Source organism: Thamnophis elegans, chromosome 1 (genome assembly GCF_009769535.1).
Source record: "Thamnophis elegans isolate rThaEle1 chromosome 1, rThaEle1.pri, whole genome shotgun sequence".
Classification (NCBI taxonomy): Eukaryota; Metazoa; Chordata; class Lepidosauria; order Squamata; family Colubridae; genus Thamnophis; species Thamnophis elegans.
In genome coordinates this window covers 38,860,850-38,886,614 of record NC_045541.1, presented here as the reverse complement: position 1 = coordinate 38,886,614, position 25,765 = coordinate 38,860,850, and the positions used below count along the sequence as shown (strand labels likewise).

Below are 25,765 nucleotides of genomic sequence, written 5' to 3'. Positions count from 1 at the left end.
CCTGGGGTCATGTTGCAACCTTCTGACAAACAAAGTCAATGAGGAAACCAGATTCACTTAACAACCGTGTCCCTAATTTAATAATTGCAATGATTCACTTAAAATGTGACAAGAAAACTCGTGAAATGAGGCAAAACTCCCTTAATAAATTTCTCATTAGCAGCATAAATTTTGGGCTCAATTGTAATCCTAAATTGAAGACTACTGGTAAGACATTTTCCAAATTTTTGACACACTGAATCCCCATCACTGGTATAAGAAACATATGGGCCTACCACTTGTTTGTTATTTAGTAAACTTTTTACTAAGAGGCGTGGTAGCTCAATGGCTTTAGTGGCAATTGTGTACCTAACAGAGCTAGAAAACAAGCAGCCAAACTACTGTGCATTAGCATTATAATGTAACAAAGCCATACACTAAATAAATAAATGATAGATAGATGATAGGTAGGTAGGTAGGTAGGTAGGTAGGTAGGTAGGTAGGTAGGTAGGTAGGTAGATGATTGACAGATAGATAGATAGATAGATAGATAGATAGATAGATAGATAGATAGATGATAGATAGATGATAGACAGACAGACAGACAAACAAATTATTTATTAAGCTAGAATTACATATCTAAACCAGCTACCAATATTGAAATTAATAGCAAACATCTAAACAGTACATTCTATTTAAAATTTGTGGTGTTTTATTTTGCCTATTAAATATGATGATTTAGTGGTACAACTAATGTTCTGTGATAGTGCTGATTTGCTAAAGTACTTTTCTGTTTGTTCTAGAGTTTGAAATAAAAATGGAAGAGAACTAGGATCGGATTGTAGAACTGCCTTATAATACAAATTTATTACACTCTTTGTTAGTAGTAGTAAAATTAGTAACAAAATTTCATTTTTGCCCTTCACACTGCTTCTCCTGCTTCTTTTTTCTCTTGTACCTTTTCAAAAACTGGCTTAAACAGTATTAATTAGAGACAGAATTGCAATTAGAAATGAACAGCACATGTCATTCCTCCAAATTTTTCTGTAAATATATCTCAGTTGAAACATTTCTATGCTGTTCTATAATGTGGTTTGCAATTAGAAACCTCTACACAAAATATATATTTATTGCAAGTTATGCAGAAAAATATATTATATAAGGCAAAATTGCTTACTAAAAGTGCAGAGTAGGAAAATTACATATAAAATGCACATATCAGGAAAAAGTAATATAAAATGTCCATGAAATATGTGAATTGGGTTTTTTTTAACTACATAAATCCACAAACTAACATAGTTGAGAAAATAAGAAATTGGGGAAAAGTAAACTTGTTATAATAATGATTAATACTAGGTTTCGTTGTGATAAATGTGAATGTTATCGCTGTCAAAACAAAGTTAATGTCCCATTTGAATCTATAAGTTAAAATATATTTTAGATTACACAAGATACTGAAATGGGCATTGGCTGAAATGACAAAGGAGATTGTTATAGCCAAGGTGGCGCAGTGGTTAAATGCAGCACTGCAGGCTACTGCTAGATCAGCAGGTCAGCGGTTCAAATCTCACCAGCTCAGGGTTGACTCAGCCTTCCATCCTTCCGAGGTGGGTAAAATGAGGACCCAGATTGTTGGGGGCAATATGCTGACTCTCTGTAAACCGCTTAGAGAGGCCTGAAAGGCCTATGAAGCGGTATATAAGTCTACTGCTATTACTATATTATAAAATAGAATTTAAATAGAAGTAGTGAATACGCTGGCAATGTCCTCATTAAAAGGAGAAGTTAATTGGGTATTTGTGAGAAACAATTTGCCAGTAGATGTAGTCTTAAAATCTAATATTATAAAAAGAAAAAAAATAAGAAACTAATATGGTACAAAACGAAGACAATACTATGGCTGCACATAAGAGTTGTAGGTAGCCCTCAATTTATAACAGTTCATTTAGTGATAAAAATCCGGATGCTTAGCAACTGACTCATATTTATGATGATTATAGTGTCCTGGGGTTATGTGATCACCTTTTGCAACCTTCTCACAAGCAGCTGGATTCACTTAACAACCATGAGAGTAACTTAAGAACTGCTGTGATTCACTTAACAACTGTGGCAAGAAAGGTTGTAAAATGGAGCAAAACTCGCTTAACAACTGCCTCACAGCTATAGAAATATTGGGCTCAATATGGTCGTAAGTCGAGGACTATCTGTATTGTCATTCTTAGCAAGTAAAAACGGGATAGTGTTTTATGTTTCGTTAAATATATCCCAACCCCTTAAAATACAGGCTTTTTAGACTGGAAGGAAGCATGCTGGGTAGCTCTGAGCAACATAGCCAGATTACGTTCTGGTCGGTGGACCTGTTTGACTTGACTTGATGACGATGGTAGTGAGTCCTGCAATGGAACAATTTTCTGAGAGTTACCTATGACACAGCATCATCATTACAAATATTTCAACAAACCTGTGTTTGCCTATTCTTTTATTACAAGGGCAATATCCAGCAACCTTCAGAATAGCGATTGCAGCATTTGGTCCATTATTCCCACTTATTTCTTGAAATGGAAGAAAAAGGAAAATGAGATATTTCATCTTGATTTAATAATGGCATTCTGGCATATTAGGGGCAAGAATGTGTTTAAGGTTAGTTATTAACATGACCAAACAAAGAAATTATTTTTCTCTTTGTTATAGTCAGTGTCTACATATTGAATATGTCATTGACATATACTACGACATGGAAATCTGGAAAACAAAGAATAAAAATTAATACAGTACATGAAAACAAATCTTACACTATGAATCATGTTACATGCTATCTCATGTCGTTTTCAGCTATTTCATTTTGCATGTTAAGGCTGTTAAATTAGCTTAATTGTATGGTGTTAGCCTACAAATTAAACTTTCTGATTTATATGCTAGTGCCTATGTATAGTTTCCTATTCTTGAATACAATTTTTGATTACATTACTGAGCACATATAGCTAGGGACAGAGATATAGGTAATCCTCATTTAGCAACCACGGTTGGGCCCACCGACTCAGTCATTAACCGAAGAAGGCTCTATGTGAAATTGCAATTGTGCTTATGATCTTATTTCAGTTTCCTTTGTTTTACAGACATTTGAAGGTCATACATGCAAAGATTAGTCACAAAGTTGCTTTTCCATCATCGTCGTAACTATAAATGATTGTAAACAAGGTATTCGCTAAATGAGGACTACTTGTGGAGATATATATTCTGGCTCTTATTGCCTGTTGCATATAATGTTTCCAAGATTGTCTATCTGAAACTATTTCTTTTAGTTCTTATAAGCTGCTGCTTTTGTCATCAATGTCTTATGCTAGCTTCTTTTTCAATTGCCTTTGATTGTTTGAGGCATCAGAGATTTTTTCTGATGGTTCTTGTCTTTGTGTTATGTGTTCAAAATATTTATGGTTTAGTTCATTATTACTGCTTCCATTGAGCATTTAGACGTTACTTCATCTAGCATTGAATTATATATAGTTTTTCTAGTACAAAGTAATCTGATCCTGCACAACAATTCAAAGAGAGCCATTTTCCTTCCTTCCACCTTTCTGACTTACCAGTTTTCACAGGTATGTGTTACAACTAAAACACAGCCTTAACTATATGTGCCTTTCTTGTCAATGTGCTGTCTGCACTTCAGCATTTTGTCTAAATCTGTCATCTCCCAAGCCTCTGTATTTCGTGTCACAGTCATCATCCCTGTAAGTTTTTGGCACTAAGAAAACAAAGTGATAGCTTTTTAAGTTTTTTTCTCTACCTATTTGCGTTGGCATTGCCAGTTGGCATAATCTGTATGTATTTTTTTTCATATCAAAGAGCAGACCAGCTTTTGCAACTCTGTTCTTTCACTTTCAACAAAAGAGACGCCTTAATTCTTCCATTGATCCTACCATCAAAGTGGTACCATCAGCGTATCTGAGGTAGTTGATGTTTCTGCCAGCAATTGTAATCCTAATTTCTTTTATAGTCCAACACTTCTCATGATACGTTCTGCATACAAGTTTTTAAAAAAATGAAATTACAATATATAACTTTGGCACAGCCTTTTTCCTTTTGTGAACCATTAAGTTGTTGCTCCATAATCCATTTTCTTTGTTTCTTCGTCATCATGCATTTTTCAATATGTAGATGAGGTGGCTTGGTATATCTATGTTTAAGGGCTATCTATAATCTCTGAGGGTTTACACACTCAAGTAAAAATAACCATTTTTGGTATTCCGTAGTCTTTTCCATTATCCGTCACTTATTAACAACATGATCCCTAGTGTCTGCCTCTTTTGAATCCATCTTATACATATGTTGGTTTTCATTCCATGTGTGGATGTAATTTGGATTGTAAAATCTTGAGAATTACTTTACTAGCATGTAAGATAAGTTCAGTCACATGAAGATAGATATTTATATTATGGCATGTTACATTATGTAAAGTAATATGTATTGAATTTATTCCAATGAACTCCATTTGAGCAGTGTACAATACTGTTACTGTATGTCTTGGTTTTAATAGATATGATCTAACTTTGTGGCAACAACTGCATAATCTGCAGTAGAGGCTAAGCAATAAATCTAGTATCCACAGATTGAAAACCTGACTCTATTTTTGCTATGACCGAACATTTATATTATAACTTCTCTGTCAAGTGTTCCTAGAACTTGGCACAAGTATAAAATCCATTATATTTTTGGCAAAGGACTTGGATAATTGCCAGCTGATCTGTATGTTAAGCAATTTGAAACTTTGCTTCCTTGAGGCACATGGTACAGCATGGTCAGAATAGCAGCTATACTATCAGCTTCAGTAATCTTTTAGATTCATTTGACTCTTATATCAATAACTGATCTGTGATTAGTTTACTGTATAAAGCACGGCATAATTTCAACAGCACATTTGGAAGGAATGATGCAAACAATAGAATGGAGAAAAGACTGGAATTTTGCAAAAACATGAAATAATACTTAAAAGCAAATGAAAATGGCTCCTGGAAGCTCCATATTTTACACAGTTAAAGGGAGATTCCATTCATATTGTATTTTTCAATGGAACTATATTTATTGGAACAACTTATGCTTATGTAATTTATGTTCCTGTATTTTGTTAGAGTACCACACGAAGTATTGCCTAAATTAGGCAACATTCAGTTCCAACAATAATACATCATGTTACAGGTAGTCCTTGACTTAGAACCATTCGAAATTATGACAATGCTGAAGAAAGACACAACCTGTGCCTGACGTTATGGCTGCTGTAGCATCCTTGAAGCCAGTGATCACACTTTGGATGTTTGGCAATATACCCACACTTACAACTGACTATAGGGACACTGCAACTGATCCACCTGCCAATCTTCCTCTCCCCCACCCCTTCTGCTCTGGTTGGATCCCTGGGGCCTGCTTCTCACTCAGCTAGATGCCCACAGGCCTTGGGCCTGCTTCCTACCTGGCTAAATTCCCATAGGCCTTGGGCCTGTAGCCCATCCCGCTGGGTCCCACTCCTTTGGGCTTTCTCTTTGTCCCATCTTGTCTTTCTCCACTTATCTCTTCCTTTCTAATCAGCTAATGCGTTGTAAAGACTTCTTATACAGAAGCTGTCTTGTGCCATCAGGAAGCGAGTGCCATTTTGCAAGCAGTCGCAGTTCTTGAGATCTGAGAATTGCCTTTCCAAAAGAGCGCCTAGCCAATGCAAGGCACGGCCACCTCACGTCATTCTGGAAGTTAGCTGCCACTCTCACAATTTCTCAAAAGTGTACATATCACATCAGTTGGACACTATTTCAGAAAAGTGATCTTTGGAAGAGGTAATTGGTGTGACCAGGAAGATTAGGCACAAGGATGTGGCTCCCAGAGGGTCAGGAAACTGCCTCAGTGGGGTAAAGGCATCCCAGTAAAGACCACATATGAGTTGGGGAAGTGCTGCAATACAGGTCTGGGCCTGCCCCCATTCCCTGAGGCACCCCATTTAGTGATCTGCACAGCTGGTTAACAGACCACAATAGTAAGAGCCAGGAGTGTGGTCATTGAGAGAGATGATCATGTGGGCATCTTGCTTAGCGACCACAACCACTTATCACCATAATTCCAGGCTCAGTTGTGGTCATTAGTCAAGAACCTTTAGTGCTTCAAAATGAAAAACATCAAAATAGTTAATAATTAATATTCATCAACTCATCTATGGAAAATCTGAAGTATTTTAATAAAGGTAAAAATTTGCAAAATCACAATAAAACAGTGATGCCATGATCCCCAAATTTCAAATATTTTTTACCTTTCTCATCACTTTGATACCACCAATTCAGGAATATGCTCTAATCATTTTAACTAAAATAAAATTGAAATTCCTGAGAAGTGCAGTTATTTTGGAGTATAACATTGACAGACTACCTTCCAGGTTTGGTTTCTCACTTTTTTGCATGGGAAAAAGGTTTGTGGCTTAAACTTAGTTCTGATGTGTGCAAAATTTCAATATCCAATCTTCTTCAGAAAATAACTAGATAATATTCCTTAGTGCTATATTTGAGCAAACGTACATTATTAGGTGAACTATTTTTTGAACTAAGATTGGAAAGGGAAGGTAAAGAATATCCTGATTTTATGTAATATATTTTTAGACTTCAGTGTCCTCATAGCTTCAGGATGCTGCAGGACAGGGGCGTCAAACTTGATTTCATTGAGGGCCACATCAGGGTTGTGTTTGACCTTGGGGGGCCAAGTGGGCATGGCCAGCTCAACGTCCTGCCGCCCTCTGCCAATGAAAACAGAGCCCAGGAGGACCACATGTGGCCCTCCCGGGTTCAGTTTTTGGCTGTGACGTCCTCCTGCAGTCCTCCCAAGCTCTGTTTTTGCTGGCAGAAGCGCTGCAGGCTGGTCCTTTGCTGTTTCTAGAGTGGGCCTGTGGGCCAGATCTAAACACCCTGCGTGCCAAATCTGGTTCATGAACCTTGAGTTTGACATCCCTGTCCTAGGGGGACAAGATCCTTCTTACCCCATAAGAAAATGGAAGGGCAAGATATCAGCAGTCACAGTATTTGGCTGGGTACAAACAGCAGACAGAATTTGGAGACTTCTGAACAACAGAAGAACAGGAGATGAGAGTCTCCTTTGTTCCATTTCCAATTATGCAGCACCCTGCTTGGGAGTACTCTACATATATCCCAAAGTAAACTGTCACCGTTTGAGTAGGCTGGATAGATAAAATGAATTGTGCACCAGACATTTTTCTACTTATTGTTTGCTTTACGCTGACTTATCCAGTAGTTATATACAACCTTTTATTACGTATAGTCTAAGCCATGGTTGTCCAAACTTTTGGCTTGCCTGGGCCACATTGAGTGAAGAGGAATTGTCTTGGGCCACATATAAAATATATAGTATAGTTAACATATATAAATAATAAACTTCCTTTATTAAAAAATTTTATTATCCTATGAGGCCACACTACCAAACGTCTGAGACCGCATGCAGCCCATGGGCTAAAGATGACATATTATAGACTACATTACTATCCAAATTGCATTTCATTTTTCCGCAGGTCTATTACCTCTGAAAAAGTTGTGACCTAGCTGAAGGGATCTTGCAGTAGATTAGTGATATTGGTTAAAAACAATGGTGTGATATAGAAGCTTGAAAGGTGTGTGTGTGAGAGAGAGAGGGAGGGTGGGAGGAAGAGAGAGAGGGAGGGAGAAAGAAATTATTCCAATATTGGCCTAATTCTCTGTCTGAATTAACTGAACAATAGTTCCACAATACATCTATACATTAAATTTATTTATTTTATTAGATTTGGAGGCCAGCCGATTGCCAAACAACTCTAAACCATTTAATATTCAAGGACAAAAAACAATGAAATAGAAAATAAGAGGGCGGGGGGGACACAACATTCACAAAAACACTCAATTGTCAAAATAATATTTAGTGGCTTAACAATAACCCCATATTCAAATTATGTATTAAATATGTAATAACATATTCATACAGTATTCATTATAAGTTAACAAGTAATAGTCACAGTATTCAGAAGAACTGAAATGTCAAGCTTTGAATGCTTGTTGCAAAATTAAGGTCAGAGAAAAATATGTTAAAAATACTGTTCTAAATGGAAAATATATTCATCTTGACTTCTAGATAAATTATATTGTCTGTTGTTGTTTTCTAAACTGCTATTTGAACTGTTAACATAAGGTGTTTCTAACACTAATTCACATAGATTTGTTACTTGTTTTATTGTTTCAGTCCTAGTGGGTCTTTATTGTCCTGTTTGGAGCAGGTTAAAACATACCTGTTGACTGATGGAACATGCAAGTGTGGTTTAGAATGTCCTCTCATCCTTCCTAAGGTAAAATTAGATATTTGAATATGCTAAATGAAAAACTAACATAGCTCGAAATGTATTGGATTTTAATTACTAACATCTCCCTATCTATTATAAGAAGGAATTATCCTTCGTAGTTGAGGATGATAGATGTTGACGATGGAAATAAATCAAATATAATTTAAATATTGAAATGTTTTTTAAATTGAACACAAACTAATTTAGGAGGAGAAGGAATGGGTGGAATGAGAGTAAGGCATGGGATATCATAAAAAACAACATGACATGATTGCCCAGTTAGAATAATGTACCAAAGCACATATTTGATCAGATCAGTTTTCTTAGTTGCAGTTCTACAGTATAGCGGTTCCAAAGTTCCTTTAAAAATAAGTAGATGTACTCTTTTCCACATTTAGAAATATGGTTTGCAAGAAACACTAGATGAAGGAGAAAAGAGTTGCTGATCCATGATAGAAGAACCAAACCCTGTAGTAAGAAATAATTTTTAAGCTACAATTTAAACAGTCAATCAGCAAAATTTGTGGAGAATTGGTCCTGTAGTTACTTTAACCTTCTGGATCAGAAGTAGGCAACAATTCCCCATCTTTCTCTTCCCCACCCCTCTTCCATGAGCCAGAGTGTGCAACTCTTCCAGGTTTTCCTTGTCACCATGTCAGTATTTAGTTTTTGTTAGTATGTTGTGTAGTTGAGTTTTTTGGAGGGTAGAAGAATTATTGTAATTCTCCAATCTGGACAACTTCCAAATGTAAGAAGTTCAATTTTCAAAATTCTCAACAGCCAAACTTAGATGGGAATTCTGAGAATTGAGGCTTTAAAATATTGAAAGAATCCTTAAAACAGCAGAGCACCATCCCACAGATTTTCCAGCCCTAAGTCAAAAGGATCTCTAAGTTCTATAAAAAAGCGTTCATGAGTCGTATAATCAGTTATAGGAGGCTCTCCGGGTACTCTAGAAGGGCAGCTCTTTAAAAAAAAATAGCATATTTTATTTGGTGGACCAGTTTTAAAAAACAATAGAGAAAGTTTCTGTTATATCGGTGATCTTAATTAGGACCGCTATGTAACATTATGATTCCAATATTATTTTAAGGTATTTAATTTTGATCCTGGAGTTGCTGTAACACAAAGAACAGCTGAAGATGTTAAAGCAGATGAAGATGTCACTAAGCTATGCATCCATAAACGGAAGATTATTGCTGTGGCTACCCTTCATAAAAGCATGGAAGCACCACATCCCTCATTGGTTCTAACTAGTCCTGGAGGTGGAACAAGTGAGTTCTCTTTCTCATTACAGGAACAAAGAAATCTGATAGGCATGTCATTTGCATAAGCAAAAAGGACTTTTAAAAATATATATATATAAAGGTAATTATTGATAACAAAATAAGAGAGTGCTTCTTTTTATATAGGCATGTCCATCTGTTTATGAGAGATATTTATCCAGACTTTGAACCATGTGAGCCTCTTGTCTTAATCCATTACTTTTAAATTTGCAAAGGTCTATCTATGGTTCACTCACTAGCATTGTAGTTAAAGAAAGCTATTTAGATCATTCTTTTTTGTAAGGTGCAAAAATTGTTGTTTTTGTTAGAATGAGCCTGAGCTATTGTATTAGATAAACAGAGGCTTCATCTGTAAAAATATTTAGATAAGTAAATCAGTGCAACAGTCCCATATCTTGGCAAAATGCTGCAATTCTGGGGATGTACTATGCCTGGGAAATAGTTATGCTATCAGCATTCTGTGAATACAGGTAATCCTTAACAATTATTCAAAGTTACAATAGAACTTTAAAAAAGTTACCTTGATTTGCTCCTCATACATATGACCATGGTCACCGCAATTTGTTCTGACTCAGCTCTCCAAACACGACAAACCCTCTGAAGTTAAATAAATGATTCCTTTATTAGGCACGCCAGCAGCCTCGGCAAAAAGTTTCCCTCTCATTACAGGCTAGGAAGTCTGTCCAGCAGGGAGATGAATAGTTGTCTGTCACATCTATTCATCTCCGCCCTCTGCCTTTTATCCCCAGAGCTAGGGTGAGGCTTCACTAGCAGCGATGGCTCTTCTGTCCCAAGGATCGGCCCACAGATTTCCACTGCTCTCCTCTCCTCTGCTTTCTGCGCACCCACATGTCAGGCACTCGACCCTACTGTTCTTCCTCTTCCACATCAGCCACCTCCAGACCTGTGGGTTGTTGATTCTCCATCTGAGGGCTGACAGATGCCCCAGGGTCCACTTCTGGTTCTCTCCCTCTCTGCCATCTCCATTCCCTCTTCTCCCTCAGAGCTGTCAGGTTGCCTTGATGCTGACCCTGACTCCCATGCCCCCTTCTCATCTGATTTGGCTGCTGGAGGGGCTGGCGGCCGACAGGTCACAACATAATTCCATTAGCATGTGATCAAAATTTGAGCACTTAGCAATGGGTATGTATTTACAATGGTTGCAACATTCTAGAGTCCCAGGAGCACCGTACTCAGGGGACTTTGAATAAGCAACTGGGAAAGGCCAGAAAGTGGCAAGAAAGGTAATAAAAATGGATTTGTTTTAAAAAGTTGCAGGCAGATGATAGATTTGCACCTCTGGCATCTCAAAGTATCTTTGTAGTATAATTTGAAGCATGCATAGGCCTAAAAATCAAATCAATCGTTATTAGAGCCGTGGTGGCGCACCGGTTAGAATGCAGTACTGCAGCCTAATTCTGCTGACTGCCAAGTGCACGTAGTTTGGCAGTTCGATTCCCACTGGCTCAAGGTTGACCAGCCTTCCACCCTTCCAAGGTCGGTAAAATGAGGACCCAGATTGTTGATGGCAATATGCTGGCTCTGTAAACCACTTAGAGAGTGGGTTGTAAAGCACTATGAAGCAGCATATAAGTTTAAATGCTGTTGCTATTACTATTATGGTCATAGACCAACATAAAGCTCAAGGAAGGAATATGGTCAGGAACAGGTGCATAGGAGCAGGAAAAGTATATAAAAATATGTAAAATATATGAGCCTGAACATAAATATAGTAAACTAAGAGTTCCTAAACTGGTATGCTAGGCTATAAAGTGTAGTGGCAAACTTTAGGCACATCGAAACTAAGCTATAAGGTTGGGTGCTAAGAATGATCTAGAAGTTGCATCCAGCAAATGTCGAGTGCACCTGCATAGAACCTGGCAATAACATGTGTTGTGGCAAGATTAATATTTAAAAGGAGCAAGATAACATAAAAGTATTCCCATATACCTGGAATACTTATCTGAAAAAGGAGGAAGTGGATGTGAATATCTCTGCATTACAGAAGTTGTTGTTTTATAAGCTCACAGTCACAGGGGTTTTGCCATGGCCATTCTGAGAAGGGGCTCTTCATTCCTCAGTCACAGCTACATGGAGAGAAAGAGCATCATTGCAGGCCTTTCTGTGCTTTGAGACTTTCAACTATGACAAGTGTGCCATGGGGGAGTGTAAAGAATTGGGGGACCCAAGTCATACTGCTATTCTATGTCAAGAGGTAGACAGTCGAATACAAATATTTGTAGTGTATGTGAAGAAAACCAATTTTAGGTGTTGGTGGAATCCATAGAGAGCCAATTCTCCTGTGCACTGCTTGGAGAATCCAAAGCATGGGTTTAACTTCTGCCTGTCTGCCCAATAACTGAGTTAGACATTTTGGCCACGCCTTCCCGGCTTCTCCCAGTTTCTTAACTCAGTCTAAGTTCAAAAGACGTGTCCTAAGTCTTTCTCAATCATCAGAGCAGATTAGCTTGGATAGGGGAAGTTATTTGATTTTTCTAGCTGAATTACACAATTAACTTTGGTTAGAGCTAGAAATCTAATTAATTGGTAGTATTTCCTAGTTCCTACAACACTGAATGCTCCAATTGTTTACCGTAGATACCATATAGGGCTACAGAGATGAATTTTCAATTGATTGAATTTGTGTTCCGGTTTGCTGCAGTGACATAGGACAAAAAAATGATGAGCTTCAGGATAGCCATTGCTCAGAACTTTGAAGATTGAAACCATACATTTAGACAAGTGTAGGATAGGAAAAACTGTAATAGGGCGTAAAGTATACAGTATATGAATGTCTATCAAAATTACTGGCTAAAGTGATTTAAATTTTATTACATGATTTACGTGAAATAATAATTTTCGTGTTTTTTTAAAAAATCAGGCATAAGTCCAATAGTACCTTCACGAGCAGCAACTCCAAGATCAATGAGGAATAAATCACATGAAGGAATAACTAATTCTGTGATGCCAGAATGTAAAACTCCTTTCAAGTTGATGATGGGAGCCTCAAATGCCATGGGTAGGTTATATGTGCAAGAGATGACTGCAAGCCAACAAGAACTTCATTCTGTCTATCCTAGACAGAGATTGGGCAATAATGAACACGGGCAGAAGTCGCCATATCGTGGCAGTCATGGAGGAATGCCTAGTCCAGCGTCATCGGGATCACAAATATATGGAGATGGTTCAATCTCACCTAGGACAGATCCACTTGGAAGTCCAGATGTTTTCACAAGGAATAATTCCAATTTTCATGGAGCACCCAATTCTAGCCCTGTTCACATGAACAGGACCCCTCTCTCCCCACCCTCTGTTATGTTACATGGTTCTCCTGTGCAGTCATCTTGTGCAATGGCTGGAAGAACTAATATACCTCTTTCTCCAACTCTGACCACCAAAAGTCCAGTAATGAAAAAACCCATGTGTAATTTTTCAGCTAATATGGAAATGTCGCGAGCAGTGTTTCACCACAAACCACCTCAAGGCCCACCACCCCTACCGCCGCCCCCGCCACCACCACCACCTTCTTCATGTATACTTCAGAAAAAGCCATTAACATCAGAGAAGGATCCACTTGGCATTCTTGACCCCATTCCCAGCAAGCCCATGAATCAAAATCCTGTTATAATGAATCCAAGTACTTACCATTCAAATGTCCACACTCAGGTACCTGTGATGAATGTAAGCATGCCTCCAGCTGTTGTTCCTTTACCAAGTAATCTCCCTTTGCCAACTGTAAAACCTGGTCACACAAACCATGGTAGCCACATGCAAAGAGTTCAGCACTCTGCTTCAACTTCTCTCTCGCCCTCACCAGTAACGTCACCGGTTCATATGATGGGATCTGGAATTGGAAGGATTGAGGCTTCCCCCCAAAGATCACGCTCTTCTTCCACATCATCAGATCATGGAAATTTCATGATGCCAGTAGGACCACAGTCATCTTGTACTAATATTAAAGTCCCCCCTCGGTCACCAAGATCAACAATAGGATCTCCTAGACCATCCATGCCATCAAGCCCTTCCATGAAGATAGATGGATTCCACCAATATAAGGACATTCCTAACTCACTGATTGCTGGAATGAGTAATGTTTTGAACCCTTTGGGCAATGCAGCTTTTCCACCTGCGTCTACTGGAAGTGGGTCCATGAAGAGTCAACCTGGCTTGCTGGGAATGCCTTTAAATCAGATCTTGAATCAGCACAATGCTGCCTCTTTTCCAGCTAGTAGTTTACTCTCAGCAGCAGCCAAAGCACAGCTAGCAAATCAAAATAAACTTGCTGGTAACAATAACAATAACAGCAGTAGCAATCCTGGAATAGTTGCCAGCAATAGCAGCAATGATGGACATAGCACTTTAAACCCCATGTTTCCACCGACTGCCAATGTGCTTCTACCAACAAATGAAGGGCAGAGTGGTCGAGCAGCACTACGAGATAAACTTATGTCTCAACAAAAAGATCCTTTGAGGAAAAGGAAACCCCCAACCACTACAGTGTTGAGTTTGCTTAGGCAGTCTCAGTTGGACAGCTCAGTTGGCGTTCCAAAATCTGGGCCTGATTTGATAAGAAAGCAGAACCAGGGTTCATTTCCCATCACATCGATGTCTCAGCTACTTCAGTCCATGAGCTGCCAAAGCTCTCATATGAGCAGCAATAGTATTTCTAGTTGTGGGAGCTCAAATACTGTTTTGCCTTGCTCTGCGAACCAACTACATTTTGCAGATACTACTATGACCTCGAGCACTCTTCCGAATTCACTGGCACAGGATTTACCTTTGAGAGGGGAAAGTATGCACTGCCTGAATTCAAACACTAATTTTGGCCATTGCACTAGTCCTGGCCCAAATAACCATCTTGCAGGCTTAATAAATCAGATGCAGCCTACTGGAAACTGTGGGGTGCTCAATCAGTCGGGAATGACTTTAGGAAATTCATTACATCTGAATCCAGCTCATCCACGAATCCAAGCACCTTCCACTAAAGTGATACCAAACAGCATTGTGAACAGCTGCAATCAAACCAGTCCTGAATCAGGTATGTTGCCCTTTAGAAAAGGTCTGGATTTGTTTTGTTTTAAATGTATGGCTTGTCTTTTATTCCTTGTCTTTTAATCTACTGTATTGTGTCTGTTTTGTTTCTTTGTAAAATGTATTATTAGCTACCCATCTTGCCACATGATAAATCTGGGTGGCTTACAATATTAAAAGGTAAAACTGTATAATTTATAATAATATAAATAAGATAAAGATAAATGTTCCCCTCGCACATATGTGCTAGTCGTTCCCGACTATAGGGGGGGTCCGTTTCAAAACTGAAGAGCCAGCGCTGTCCGAAGATGTCTCATATGGCTGGCATGACTAAATGCCAAAGACACACAGAACGCTGTTACCTTCCCACCAAAGGTGGTTCCTATTTTTCTACTTGCATTTTTACATGCTTTCGAACTGCTAGGTTGGCAGAAGCTGGGACAAGTAACAGGAGCTCACTCCGTTATGTGGCTCTAGAGATTCGAACTGGCGGTGTTTCTGATCGACAAGATAGCCACTGAGCCACCACGTCCCTTACATAATAAATTATTATACATAATAATATAAATGCAATACTGTAAAATCAACCTAGCTAAAAAAGATTGGGGGGGGGGAATATGTTGAGAGGGGAAGAAGGTGGGAATCTGCCATTAATCACCCACAACATTAAGGTCTCCTGGAAGGTCAGAAGAGTTGGAGTTGACCTCTCTTCAGGGGATAAGATGTTCCAGAAGGCAGGCACAATGGCAGACTGGACCTCGCCAACCGGAGTACCTTGACCAATGGGGCCCACAGCATGCCTCCTCTGGTGGCATGGGTGGGGCAGGCCAATCCTAGCAGGATGACATGGTCACTCAAGTAGAAGAGAAATCTTAAGAAGAAAGCACAAACATTTCTTTGTCCAAAAAAAAAACATTAACTTGCTAACTTGCGACAATTAGCAAGATATTTGGGGCCCAGGATTGATCCCATCCTCCTCCACCCCATCCAGGCACAGACCAAGTTTCCAAACTGTGAACCAAAGAGAATCCTTTTGCAGAGATCCCCACATATGTGCTGCAGAACCTGAAATCCCAGAGGAGGGGTTTTTTTTAAGGGTCCAAATTTAGCTTGGAAATTCAATTAGGACAGTCGTTTACCAGCCTCGGATTTCCCCAGAAAGAGGGTTAAAATCTGGGTGCGTATTATACACTGAATGCAGCCATTTTTGACTTTCCAAAACCCCACCCCGTGCATCTTGCTTTTTGCAAAAATGGATGAGCAGAGGGTTTGGGAGGTCTATAAGGTGCTCCTGGGGACTGAGGAGAGCAAAACTGAGTGAAATGGGCACGTTTTTTTACAAAAACGGTGTTTTTGCCCTCCACGGCCCCCAGGAGGACTCTATAGGACTCCCAAACTCTCTGCATCGTTTTTGTGAAAAACTGGCCCATTTTTCACCTCCCAAAGCCCCCATGTGTCACATTTTTGCTCTCCCCGGCCTCCAGGAGCACGTTGCAGCCCTCCCAAACTCTTTGCATGCTCCGTTTTTCACAAAAACCGGGGCATGCAGAGGGTTTGGGATGCCTGCAGAGTGTTCCTGGAGGCCAGGGAGGGCAAAAAATGTTTTTTAAAAAACTTACCTCTTCAAAATCTTGGTGCGCCTTATACTTCGGTGCGCTTTATAGTCCGAAAAATATGGTAACTTGGACCTGGGATACAATTTAAGTATGAGTCAACATTGTGTGGTCAGTGTAATTAGAATTTATAATGGATTTTATTTCTTTCTAAACATCTACATATATTTATGGATTGGAAATATTGCTTGTTTTTTTCATTGGTATCCATTTTTTTCAAATACATTCATATTTGGGAGGAAGACAATGTACCAAATATATCCATAGAGTAACAAAATATATGTCAATTTGAATAAATGTAAATATAAAATGAAATTGAAATATATAGTTAATAAATTTCAGTTGTTGTGCAGCTCTGCATAGTCATATTAATTCTTAATCTTTTGCTTCCAGATAAGGAATGTTTATTAGCTTTTTAGTTACTAGCCATTGTAATAGCAACTTATATATCAGAGGAACCGGCAACTTCCTAAACAGTATTCCCCCACCCCTCTGGATTTCTTGAGGTGTTGTCTTAAACCCAAAATACAAATATTCCCTGATTTAAATAAACATTATGTTTCAGAAAGCTTTACATAGGCTGTTTTTGGATAGGATAGATATTCATCCTTGCAGCATACTACTTTATGTTCCATGCGTAATGCAAATGTTTATGCACTTTGAAATTTTTAGATGTACAGTCAACTCTATGTAAGCTAGCTTTTATATTACCAGAGAAATATCTGTATTATCTTTCCACGGATCTTCTATGTCAACATAGCAGTTCAGTACTAAGAAGCAGAAAAAATGTTCATGGGATATTGATACTAATTTTATGTTTTTCAAATTCAGAATGTATGCTTTGGGTAGCCAATTTGCACTGGCATAATTAGCTGAACTTTGTCACATAAGAAATGAAATACTTGAGCCGATTAGAAATTATTTAGTTCCATAATAACAAGAGATTTCTTCAGTTAGTGGCATTTTTACAGATGCACTTGGAGGCTTGATAAGGACTTGAAGAAGGCATTGACCATTCTTCTAGCCAGCTCAGTCAGTTATCTTCTGATGGTCTTAAAATAGCATTGATTTCATAACAGGTTTAAAATTATCAGTCCTGTAATTATTTAATAACCTTTTCATAACCTATATAAAAGAACCTTTGTTGAAAATCAAGAGATAAGCTAATTTGGTGTAATGGTTAAGTCACCAGGTTAGAAAGCAGGAGACCATGAATTATTATACTATACACAAGACCAACAGGAAAATCTGGGAGCTGAAGAAAATATTGATTCTTCTCAAGACACCAATCAGGAGTTTCTTCCACATCTCCCACAAGCAAAGCATTGCTAGTTTACTGATTACATTCAGCTTAGAAGAAGAAGATGTTTCCTTGGGGATGGCTATACCCATGGAGTCATTGCATACCAATAGGAGAATTGAGTTTAAAGAATTAAATTCACATTGCTAGATGCTTTCTTAGTCGTTTTACATAAAAATGTGACTCATTTTCTGCAACTTCCCTGTTTCCCTGAAAATAAGACCTCCCCAAGTAATAAGCCCCATCGAGCTTTTGAGCGCATATGCTAAAATAAGCCATCCCCCAAAATAAGCCCTCCCTGAAAATATTGCAACACAGCAGCAGTCATGAGGCGACCACGCTCGCAAACTCCTGCACCTCAAAAGTAATAAGATCTCCCCGAAAATAAGGCCAAACACTTACTTCAGGGGGGTCAAAAGAAAATAAGACCCTGTCTTATTTTCGGGAAAACGTGTGATTTTTTTGAAAGGCATCTTGAGCAATAGTCAATAAGAAAGGTTTATAAAACAGTTTTAGTATAAAATAAATATCAACAAGTTAATAATTTTCTATTATCCTTATTTGGTAATATAATTTCACTCTTTACAACCCTTTTTTATGAACAGATGCAGGTACCTGACCAAAAGTATTAGTTTATTTCAGGTACTGGTCCATTTTAAGAAATCTAATCTGAAATGTGTTTGGAAATTACAGTTTATCTGAGTAGAAATTTTGAAAAGTATGGAAACTGTTACTAGCCAGCTTCACCAATTATGTAAATCCCTTTTATTAAGCCGTTTAAACTGCTTTAAGAAAGTGTTCCTTTTTGCAGATTTGGAAATTGGAAAATAATAGTAAAGTTCAGATGTATCTTTCCTGTTGAGATTTTGATCGGGATATCAGCATTGAGTGGAAATGCATTTGATAAGACTTTCACACTGTCTTTTCCTATTCCACATAGTCTGTGCAGGGATATTTATTATTTATTTATTTATTTATTAAATTTATAGGCCGCCCAATCCCGCAGGACTCTGGGCAGCTTACAAAGCGAAGAAAAAAAAAGAGAAAGGAAAAAAATAAAAATAAAATGTAATTTAAAATTCACAACACATATTCGTTCTAGTCGGGGCTGGACCTTTCAATAAGGTCAACAGCCCCAGGCCTGCCGGAACAGCCAGGTTTTAACAGCCTTCCTGAAGGCCAGGATATGTCAGATTGTTAGTTTCCTTCACCTTTCCCCAAAAAGTATCAACCATGCTAGTTTTTAAAATCTTTTTTCTTTTTTGGATTAATTTGATTTAATTTTTCAGTAATAGTCCTCTCTCCAGTTGGAATTTGATTTGTGCAGAGAATTAAATTTTGTCTGACTTTGGCTTCATTTTTCCATAGCTATTTTCCAAAAATTGTGGAATAGCATAAAACTGATGGGTGCTTTCTTCACTCAGCAGTTTGCCAATTTTTATTAGCAAATAAAACAATACACTGCTGACACAAAATTAACCTCCATTTTTATATTTTCATTTAGAGCAAACTATGTTAATACAAATAATTTCCTTTCAAAACCATTTTTATTAGGTCTGGATTCACTTTTCACAGCAAACAATGCTTAATTTCCATTGTAGGAAGAAAAACCATATTAGCCTATAGTAGTCAGAATTCAAGAATTTGGTAGCATCCTTGCTGACTAACAAATTTAATACAGTCCTCCGGGAGTGGGCAGCATACAAGACAAATAAATAATAAATAAATAAAAAGATAAACTCTTAAAAATGGACACAGTGACTCAGTGGCTAAGGCGCTGAGCTTGTTGATCAGAAAGATCGGCAGTTCAAATTCCTAACGCCGCATAACGGAGTGAGCTCCCGTTACTTGTCCCAGCTTCTGCCAACCTAGCAGTTCGAAAACATGTAAAAATGCAAGTAGAAAAATAGGAATCACCTTTGGTGGGAAGGTAACAGTGCTCTGTGCGCCTTCAGCGTTTAGTCATGCTGGCCACATAATCACAGAGATGTCTTCAGACAGCGCTGGCTCTTCGACTTTGAAACGGGGATGAGCACCGCCCCCTATAGTTGGGAACAACTAGCACATTTTCCTTTACCTTAAACTCTTATAAGTTGCAGTTTACTTTGAGAGATGTGCATGCACAAAACTTGGCTTTGAATAAAATTTATTAATCAGAAAAGATGCTATCGGACTCTGATTTTACATTACCTTTCCAAAGCTTACAATGAGTTGTACAAAAATAAAAGCAGTCAATATTTATATAAATCTATTGATTCTATCTCTATGTGCTTGTCTGTCTGAGACTAGAGACAACACTTCCAGGTTGCTGCTTTGAAAACTATATGTTGTGACTATATAGTCATTAAGCAGCGAGCCCACTCAAGAGACTATTTTACAATTTACATTATCAAATTTTCTTGATGCTGATTTTTGGCATAGAACTTTTATTGATATCATCGGTATTATTTAATGCTCCAATATTTTCAAAATAAATGTAATATACTAAATAGCTATATGGGCTGTTGGCAATGGTGTATTAATAAGATTAAGTATGTTTTTGCAGTATTTGTGTAATATGTTGTAGTTTAAAGTGATGTTTAAATACAGAACTCAAAGGGGATTACATCTCAGTCTCATCAACGTTGCAAAATTATGAAAATTTCAAAACTGGGATAAAACCATTTGCAGTGCTTTGAGCTTACAAAAAGAAGAATGGTCTATTAATGCAATTATAATTTTTAAAAATTCTGCACTGAATTAACTTAGGTGGGATTTTTAGAAGATCTGCTAGAGCAGAGAAAATTGACCTGTGTTCTTCTTACTCTTTTTTCCTGATAATCTTGGAAGCATTTACATCTTTAAAGGTTTGACCTAAGTGATACGCAGTCCTCATTATATTCTAGATGGATAAAACCACATGGTGGCAGTCTTGAAAGAAGAATTCATTTGCTCTGGGCTCTAACCTTCCCCTCTTATCTTTTCATATTCTTTTTATCATTAGTATTTAAATGCATCTTCTAGTACAGACCTTAGTGCTTGCCCCCCAGCAAACAAATGGGATAGATCCTTAGTTTTAAGCAAATTAATGAAAATTATTTCTTATGTATTGTTTCTTAGAACTGTATTAGTAATTAGGTAAATACTTTAAGTATTGGGAGTATTTTGTAAAAACAAAAAGTACTGGTACTTGTTATTCTTTAGCATTGATCAAGAACCCCTGTTTAGTGTTATCTTGAATTAGTATGAGATAGTCTCTGGTCGTCTGAGTAGTACAGCTAAATCCATAGAGCAGAAATAGATATGCTAGTATTCCTTAAATAGAATAGAATAAGTTAGAAGGGACCTTGGAAGTCTTCTAGTCCAATCCTCTGCTTAGGCAGGACACCCTACACCACTTCAGACAAATGGTTATCCAACATCTTCTTAAAAATTTCCAGTGTTGGAGCATTCACAACTTCTCGAAGTTGTTCCACTGATTAATTGTTCTAACTGTCAGGAACTTTCTCCTTAGTTCTAAGTTGCTTCTCTCCTTGATTAGTTTCCACCCATTGCTTCTGGTTCTACCCTCAGGTGCCTTGGAGAATAGTTTGACTCCCTCTTCTTTGTGGCAGCCCCTGCAATATTGGAACACTGCTGTCATGTCTCCCTTAATCCTTCTTTTCATTAAACTAGACATAAGGAATGTTTTGGATGAATTTGATGATACCTATCCTTGGCTATGCTGTTTGGGAATTGTAATCCAGCACGTCTTTGTTGTATGTTTTCCTACCAAGTATGCTATCTTGTGACTTTTTAAAAGATATGGCACTTCAGCATGCTTTAACACAATTAATTTTTGCTTGCCGTTGCTTCATTGTTTCCTGTAACTGTGGCAGATTTTTGCCACTGTTAGATTACGGTTAGAGGCCTAAATATGACTAAACTCCTAAAGTGATTTTAATATTTATTTTCAAATTTCAGGAAGGACAGGTCCACCATCATCCACAGCTGTGGCTGGTACCTGTCAACCTGGCATCACCAAGACAACATCTGTTCTTCAAGATGGTGTCATTGTCACAACTGCAGCTGGAACACCACTACATAGCCAACTCCCTCTTGGGAATGACTTTCCTTTTGTTGGTCCTGAGCACACACTGCATTTTCCACAGAACAGCGCTTCAAGCAACAGTCTTCCGCACTCTTTGAATCCTAACCTCTTTAGTTCGCTACCTATCTCTTTGCCAGTCAATCAGCAACATCTCCTAAACCAGAATCTATTAAATATACTTCAGCCTTCAACAGGAGAAGGCAAGTCTGAGGTCAACCTCAATCCTTTAGGTTTTCTCAACCCAAATGTAAATGCCGCTTTAGCTTTGCTCTCCGGTGAAGTGGATGGGCAGGTGCTGCAACCTGTCCATGTTCAGCTGCTAGCAGCTCTTCTTCAGAACCAAGCCCAAACATCTGCCATGTTCCCTTTAGCATCTTTCAATCTGTCCATCTCAGATCTGTTACAGCAACAGCAAAACGGTACTGTGCCCTCAGTAACACAGATGACAGCCCCACTACCAGATCAATTGCTTAGCAGTCAGTCAGATACCAACAGAGCTGAGACCCTGTTAACCAACCCCCTGGGAAACTCTTTCCCAAGCTTTTCAAGCACAGACACTGCTTCAAATCCCCTGCTCCTCCCAGCTGTCACTGGGGCCTCAGGATTCATGACCTTGAATCCCCAGCTGTTGGGAGGTGTTCTGAACTCTACATCGGGCAGCACTGCTAACCATCCAGAGGTTTCCATAGCAATCTCCTCCCAGGCTACCACTGGCACAGCCACTACATCATCAGCAGTGGCAGCACTGTCTGTCTCAACCCTTGGTGGGACAGCAGTGATGTCAATGGCAGAAACATTGCTGAGCATATCTAATAATGCTGGGAATACATCTGGTCCAGCTAAACTCAACAATAACTCTGTGGTGCCACAGCTACTTAACCCTCTACTGGGGACAGGTCTACTTGGTAAGTTAAAATATTTTCATAGATTTTGAAAAGAAAAAGCGGTGGTGGTGGGGGAGCTTCTATTTTCTACTTTTTTAAGGAGAAACAAAAATTCCATTTCATTGCAGGTTTTTTTTTCCTAAAAGGTTTATGCCATGTTGAATCTGTTTGACCATTCCAGTGAAAGAGCACAAATAAAATTTAGAACAAATGTTAAATAGCAGTTTAGAAAGTCTGATGTTGTCTCAATTCAGTCAGCCAATTGGAATGGATTTTATTTAATTGTTTTTTCAAAATTCATACTGCACAGTTGCTTCTTTGGGATGCAGCATTTTATTTAAAATATCCAAGGCATCACAGGGTTGTATGAGTAGCTGTGCAATGGATGAAAAAAAAAATTCCATGTCCATAGAATTTAAAATATGCCAATGTAGCTAATCCCTAAATTCCATTGCAGCAATATATAAAGCAGACCAGATTCAAGGTAACAGGCTACCTTTCAGCTTATGTTCATGCTGTCATGCTTTGGGGGTTTTCATTTTTTATATAGCGTAGAAACTACCAGCTTCTAAATAATCTGATTTCCAATTCACATATTTAAGGCTGCAGTCATGTATACATTCAGTAGAATGTATGTCTCAGTAAACATTTAACTTTATATTATAACTCTGGGAGAGTATTATACTCTTCCAATGAATTCAGGGACATGATTTGTATATAAGGATTTTCACATTTATTAGAATACAATTATACAATGGAAAATTTAATTGTATGAACCTGGCTAAGAATCTTGCCAAATTCTTGAATTTCCTTTAGGAATATTCCTGAATATTTTGTGTCTGTGCATGTTGAGCTGTTGGATTTCATAAATAAACCATAGGAAAAGTTAGATAAAGCAGCATTTCAGTAATCTAACTTACTAATAACTCATCTTACAGATCTAACTTACTAATAACTCATAAAAATGAATTGGTTTCAGCAAATATAAATAGCAGACTATTTATATTAACTATAATCTGTATAGTCTTTCATTCTGCAATCTTATTATGCTACAATTCCAAGTCCTTCCGTTCCGCCCTTCATATCTCTTGCAAAGCCAGTTCTGTTTTGTAAAAGCTTTCAATCCAGCTTAAATATGTATGTGTTAAATATATATGTAAATTAAACCTCTGGCTTTTGTAGGCTATTTTTCATGATTTTAGCAAACTCAAAGAAGTATTAAAATAGATGTATAGATATAATAGATGTGGCTATATAGATATAGATACACACATATATAAAAGTTTATTTATAAAGAGAGAACTATAAGTTCATATTGTGGAATATGTTTTTTAAAATATTATGAAAGTTATTAGCAATTAAAGGAACAGATTTCTTAATGAATTTGTGAACAAGTTTCATAAATTAGATAGTGTTAGATGTATTACATTTTCACAGTTCGCAGAAAATGGGTAAGGATAATGTTTAGCTTGAACAAGCTCTAGTACCGCCTTTGCACAAAACATTTAAACTACACTGGATGGCTTCAAACATCACACTAAGCCAAAAATACCCCCCAAAAAACCACATTATGCTTAGCAAGCTTATATGTTGCTATAAATAAATTCATGGAAAGGAGAAACTTGAGTTAGAATTTATAGTTGACAGATGTCAGGTGGCTGTAATAGGAAGAAGAAAATTCTATAACTACCAAAGTCCAATAAAAAGCTGCAAGGAAAAATATTTCATTCTGTTTCTTTGCTGCTAAATGGAAAAAAAACATGGCTTGGACAACACATACAGTATGCTTATTCTAGGGAGAATTACTGAATTAAATATTCATGTGTTTGGAATTGCAGGTGATGTGTCCTCGATAAACACTACTCTTAATAACCATCAGCTCACTCATCTACAGTCATTGTTCAACAACAATCAGATGTTTCCATCAAATCAGCAACAGCAGCTTCTCCAAGGTTATCAGAATCTCCAAGGCTTCCAAGGGCAGCTTCCCGTTCCTGGACCTCCTAACAACCCAAATCCTATGGCTTGTCTGTTCCAGAATTTTCAGGTAGAAATTGGCTTGTTTCTCAGGGATCCATGAAAAGAATAACACAAAAAACTATTATTACACTTTAATATTTATGGGGATTTTATCATAAAACAAATCTATGGATTCCATTTTATCATGTCAAAACTATGCATGGTTCTAACAATGTTTGAGTGTGAGCATATCTCTTTCAGACGTTAAGGTGAAAGCAATGTCATTGGTGTTTTTTTTTAAAATGGAGAACTGAAATTGAATAAATCTGGAAACCTAGTAATATAATCATTATATTTCAGTGCGAGAGTTGTAAATGCATGTTTACAGAAATCTTGCTCATTCAGATATTATCATCCTCTGAGTTGAAAAATTAAGCCAGTTTTACACATGATTTGTATTCTTTTATTAAAGTATTGCTGAATTGAAAACCTAGGAAAGAATTAATATAGACAATGACAAGAAAAGCTTTGTTCAGCATGATGAATAGAATAACATTATTTTACTAGTTTGCAAAAAATCATTGCTTTCCATCTACTTTTATTCCCAGCTGCTTTTTAACACTTTTATTTCCTTATATATGAATTATGCATACATCTAAACTAGTCATTGTTTATTTATTAACAACATATTTCTGAGCTAAATTCAGTGTACCAGGCTTAAGTTTTAAACTCTAACTAATTGGAACTTATATTTTGGAAGGAACTCCTAAATTTCTTTAAGGATAGTGGAAATCAGTGGTGGGTTTCAAAATTTTTTAGAACCTCTTCTGTAGGTGTGGCCTGCTTTGTGGGAGTGGCTTGCCAGCCATGTGACCAGGTGGGAATGGCTTGGCAACCGAGTGGGAGTGGCTTGGCAGCCTTGTGACTGGGTGGGCGTAGCCAACTTGTAAAATGTGGTGAAACTCACTTAACAACGCTCTTGCTTAGCAACCAAAATGTTGGCTCAGAAACTCTGGCCTTTGAAGCAGGCAAGTCTTAAAGCTGTCAAGTTACAAGACCCTTGCACTCCTAACCCTTTAGGGAAAAAAAAACCCAGGGGTGTTCAAACTTGACAGCTTTAAGACTTGTGATCTTCAGCTCCCAGAATTCCTCCTCCAGTCATGTTGGCTCAGGAACTCTGGCATTGAAGTGTGCAAGTCTTAAAGCTGTCAAGTTACAAGACCCTTGCACCCCTAACCCTTTAGAAAAAAAAAAAACCAGGGGTGTTCAAACTTGGCAACTTTAAGACTTGTGG

At 37.8% G+C, this 25,765-nt stretch overlaps 1 protein-coding gene across 2 annotated transcripts in view; it reads left to right on the top strand.

The window, feature by feature from the left end:
• MBD5 (methyl-CpG binding domain protein 5) overlaps window positions 1-25,765 on the top strand; it is a 153,813-nt gene that overhangs the window by 100,181 nt on the left and 27,867 nt on the right. Inside the window, exons 4-8 of one of the 2 annotated variants that reach the window (XM_032211578.1) lie at window positions 8,233-8,335; window positions 9,423-9,603; window positions 12,497-14,653; window positions 21,502-21,828; window positions 24,351-24,559. In XM_032211578.1, coding sequence (XP_032067469.1) covers window positions 8,233-8,335; window positions 9,423-9,603; window positions 12,497-14,653; window positions 21,502-21,828; window positions 24,351-24,559 — 2,977 coding nt within the window. Of the gene's footprint in view, window positions 1-8,232; window positions 8,336-9,422; window positions 9,604-12,496; window positions 14,654-21,501; window positions 22,534-24,350; window positions 24,560-25,765 lie in introns of both variants that reach the window. The other variant, XM_032211569.1, reaches the window with a different exon arrangement.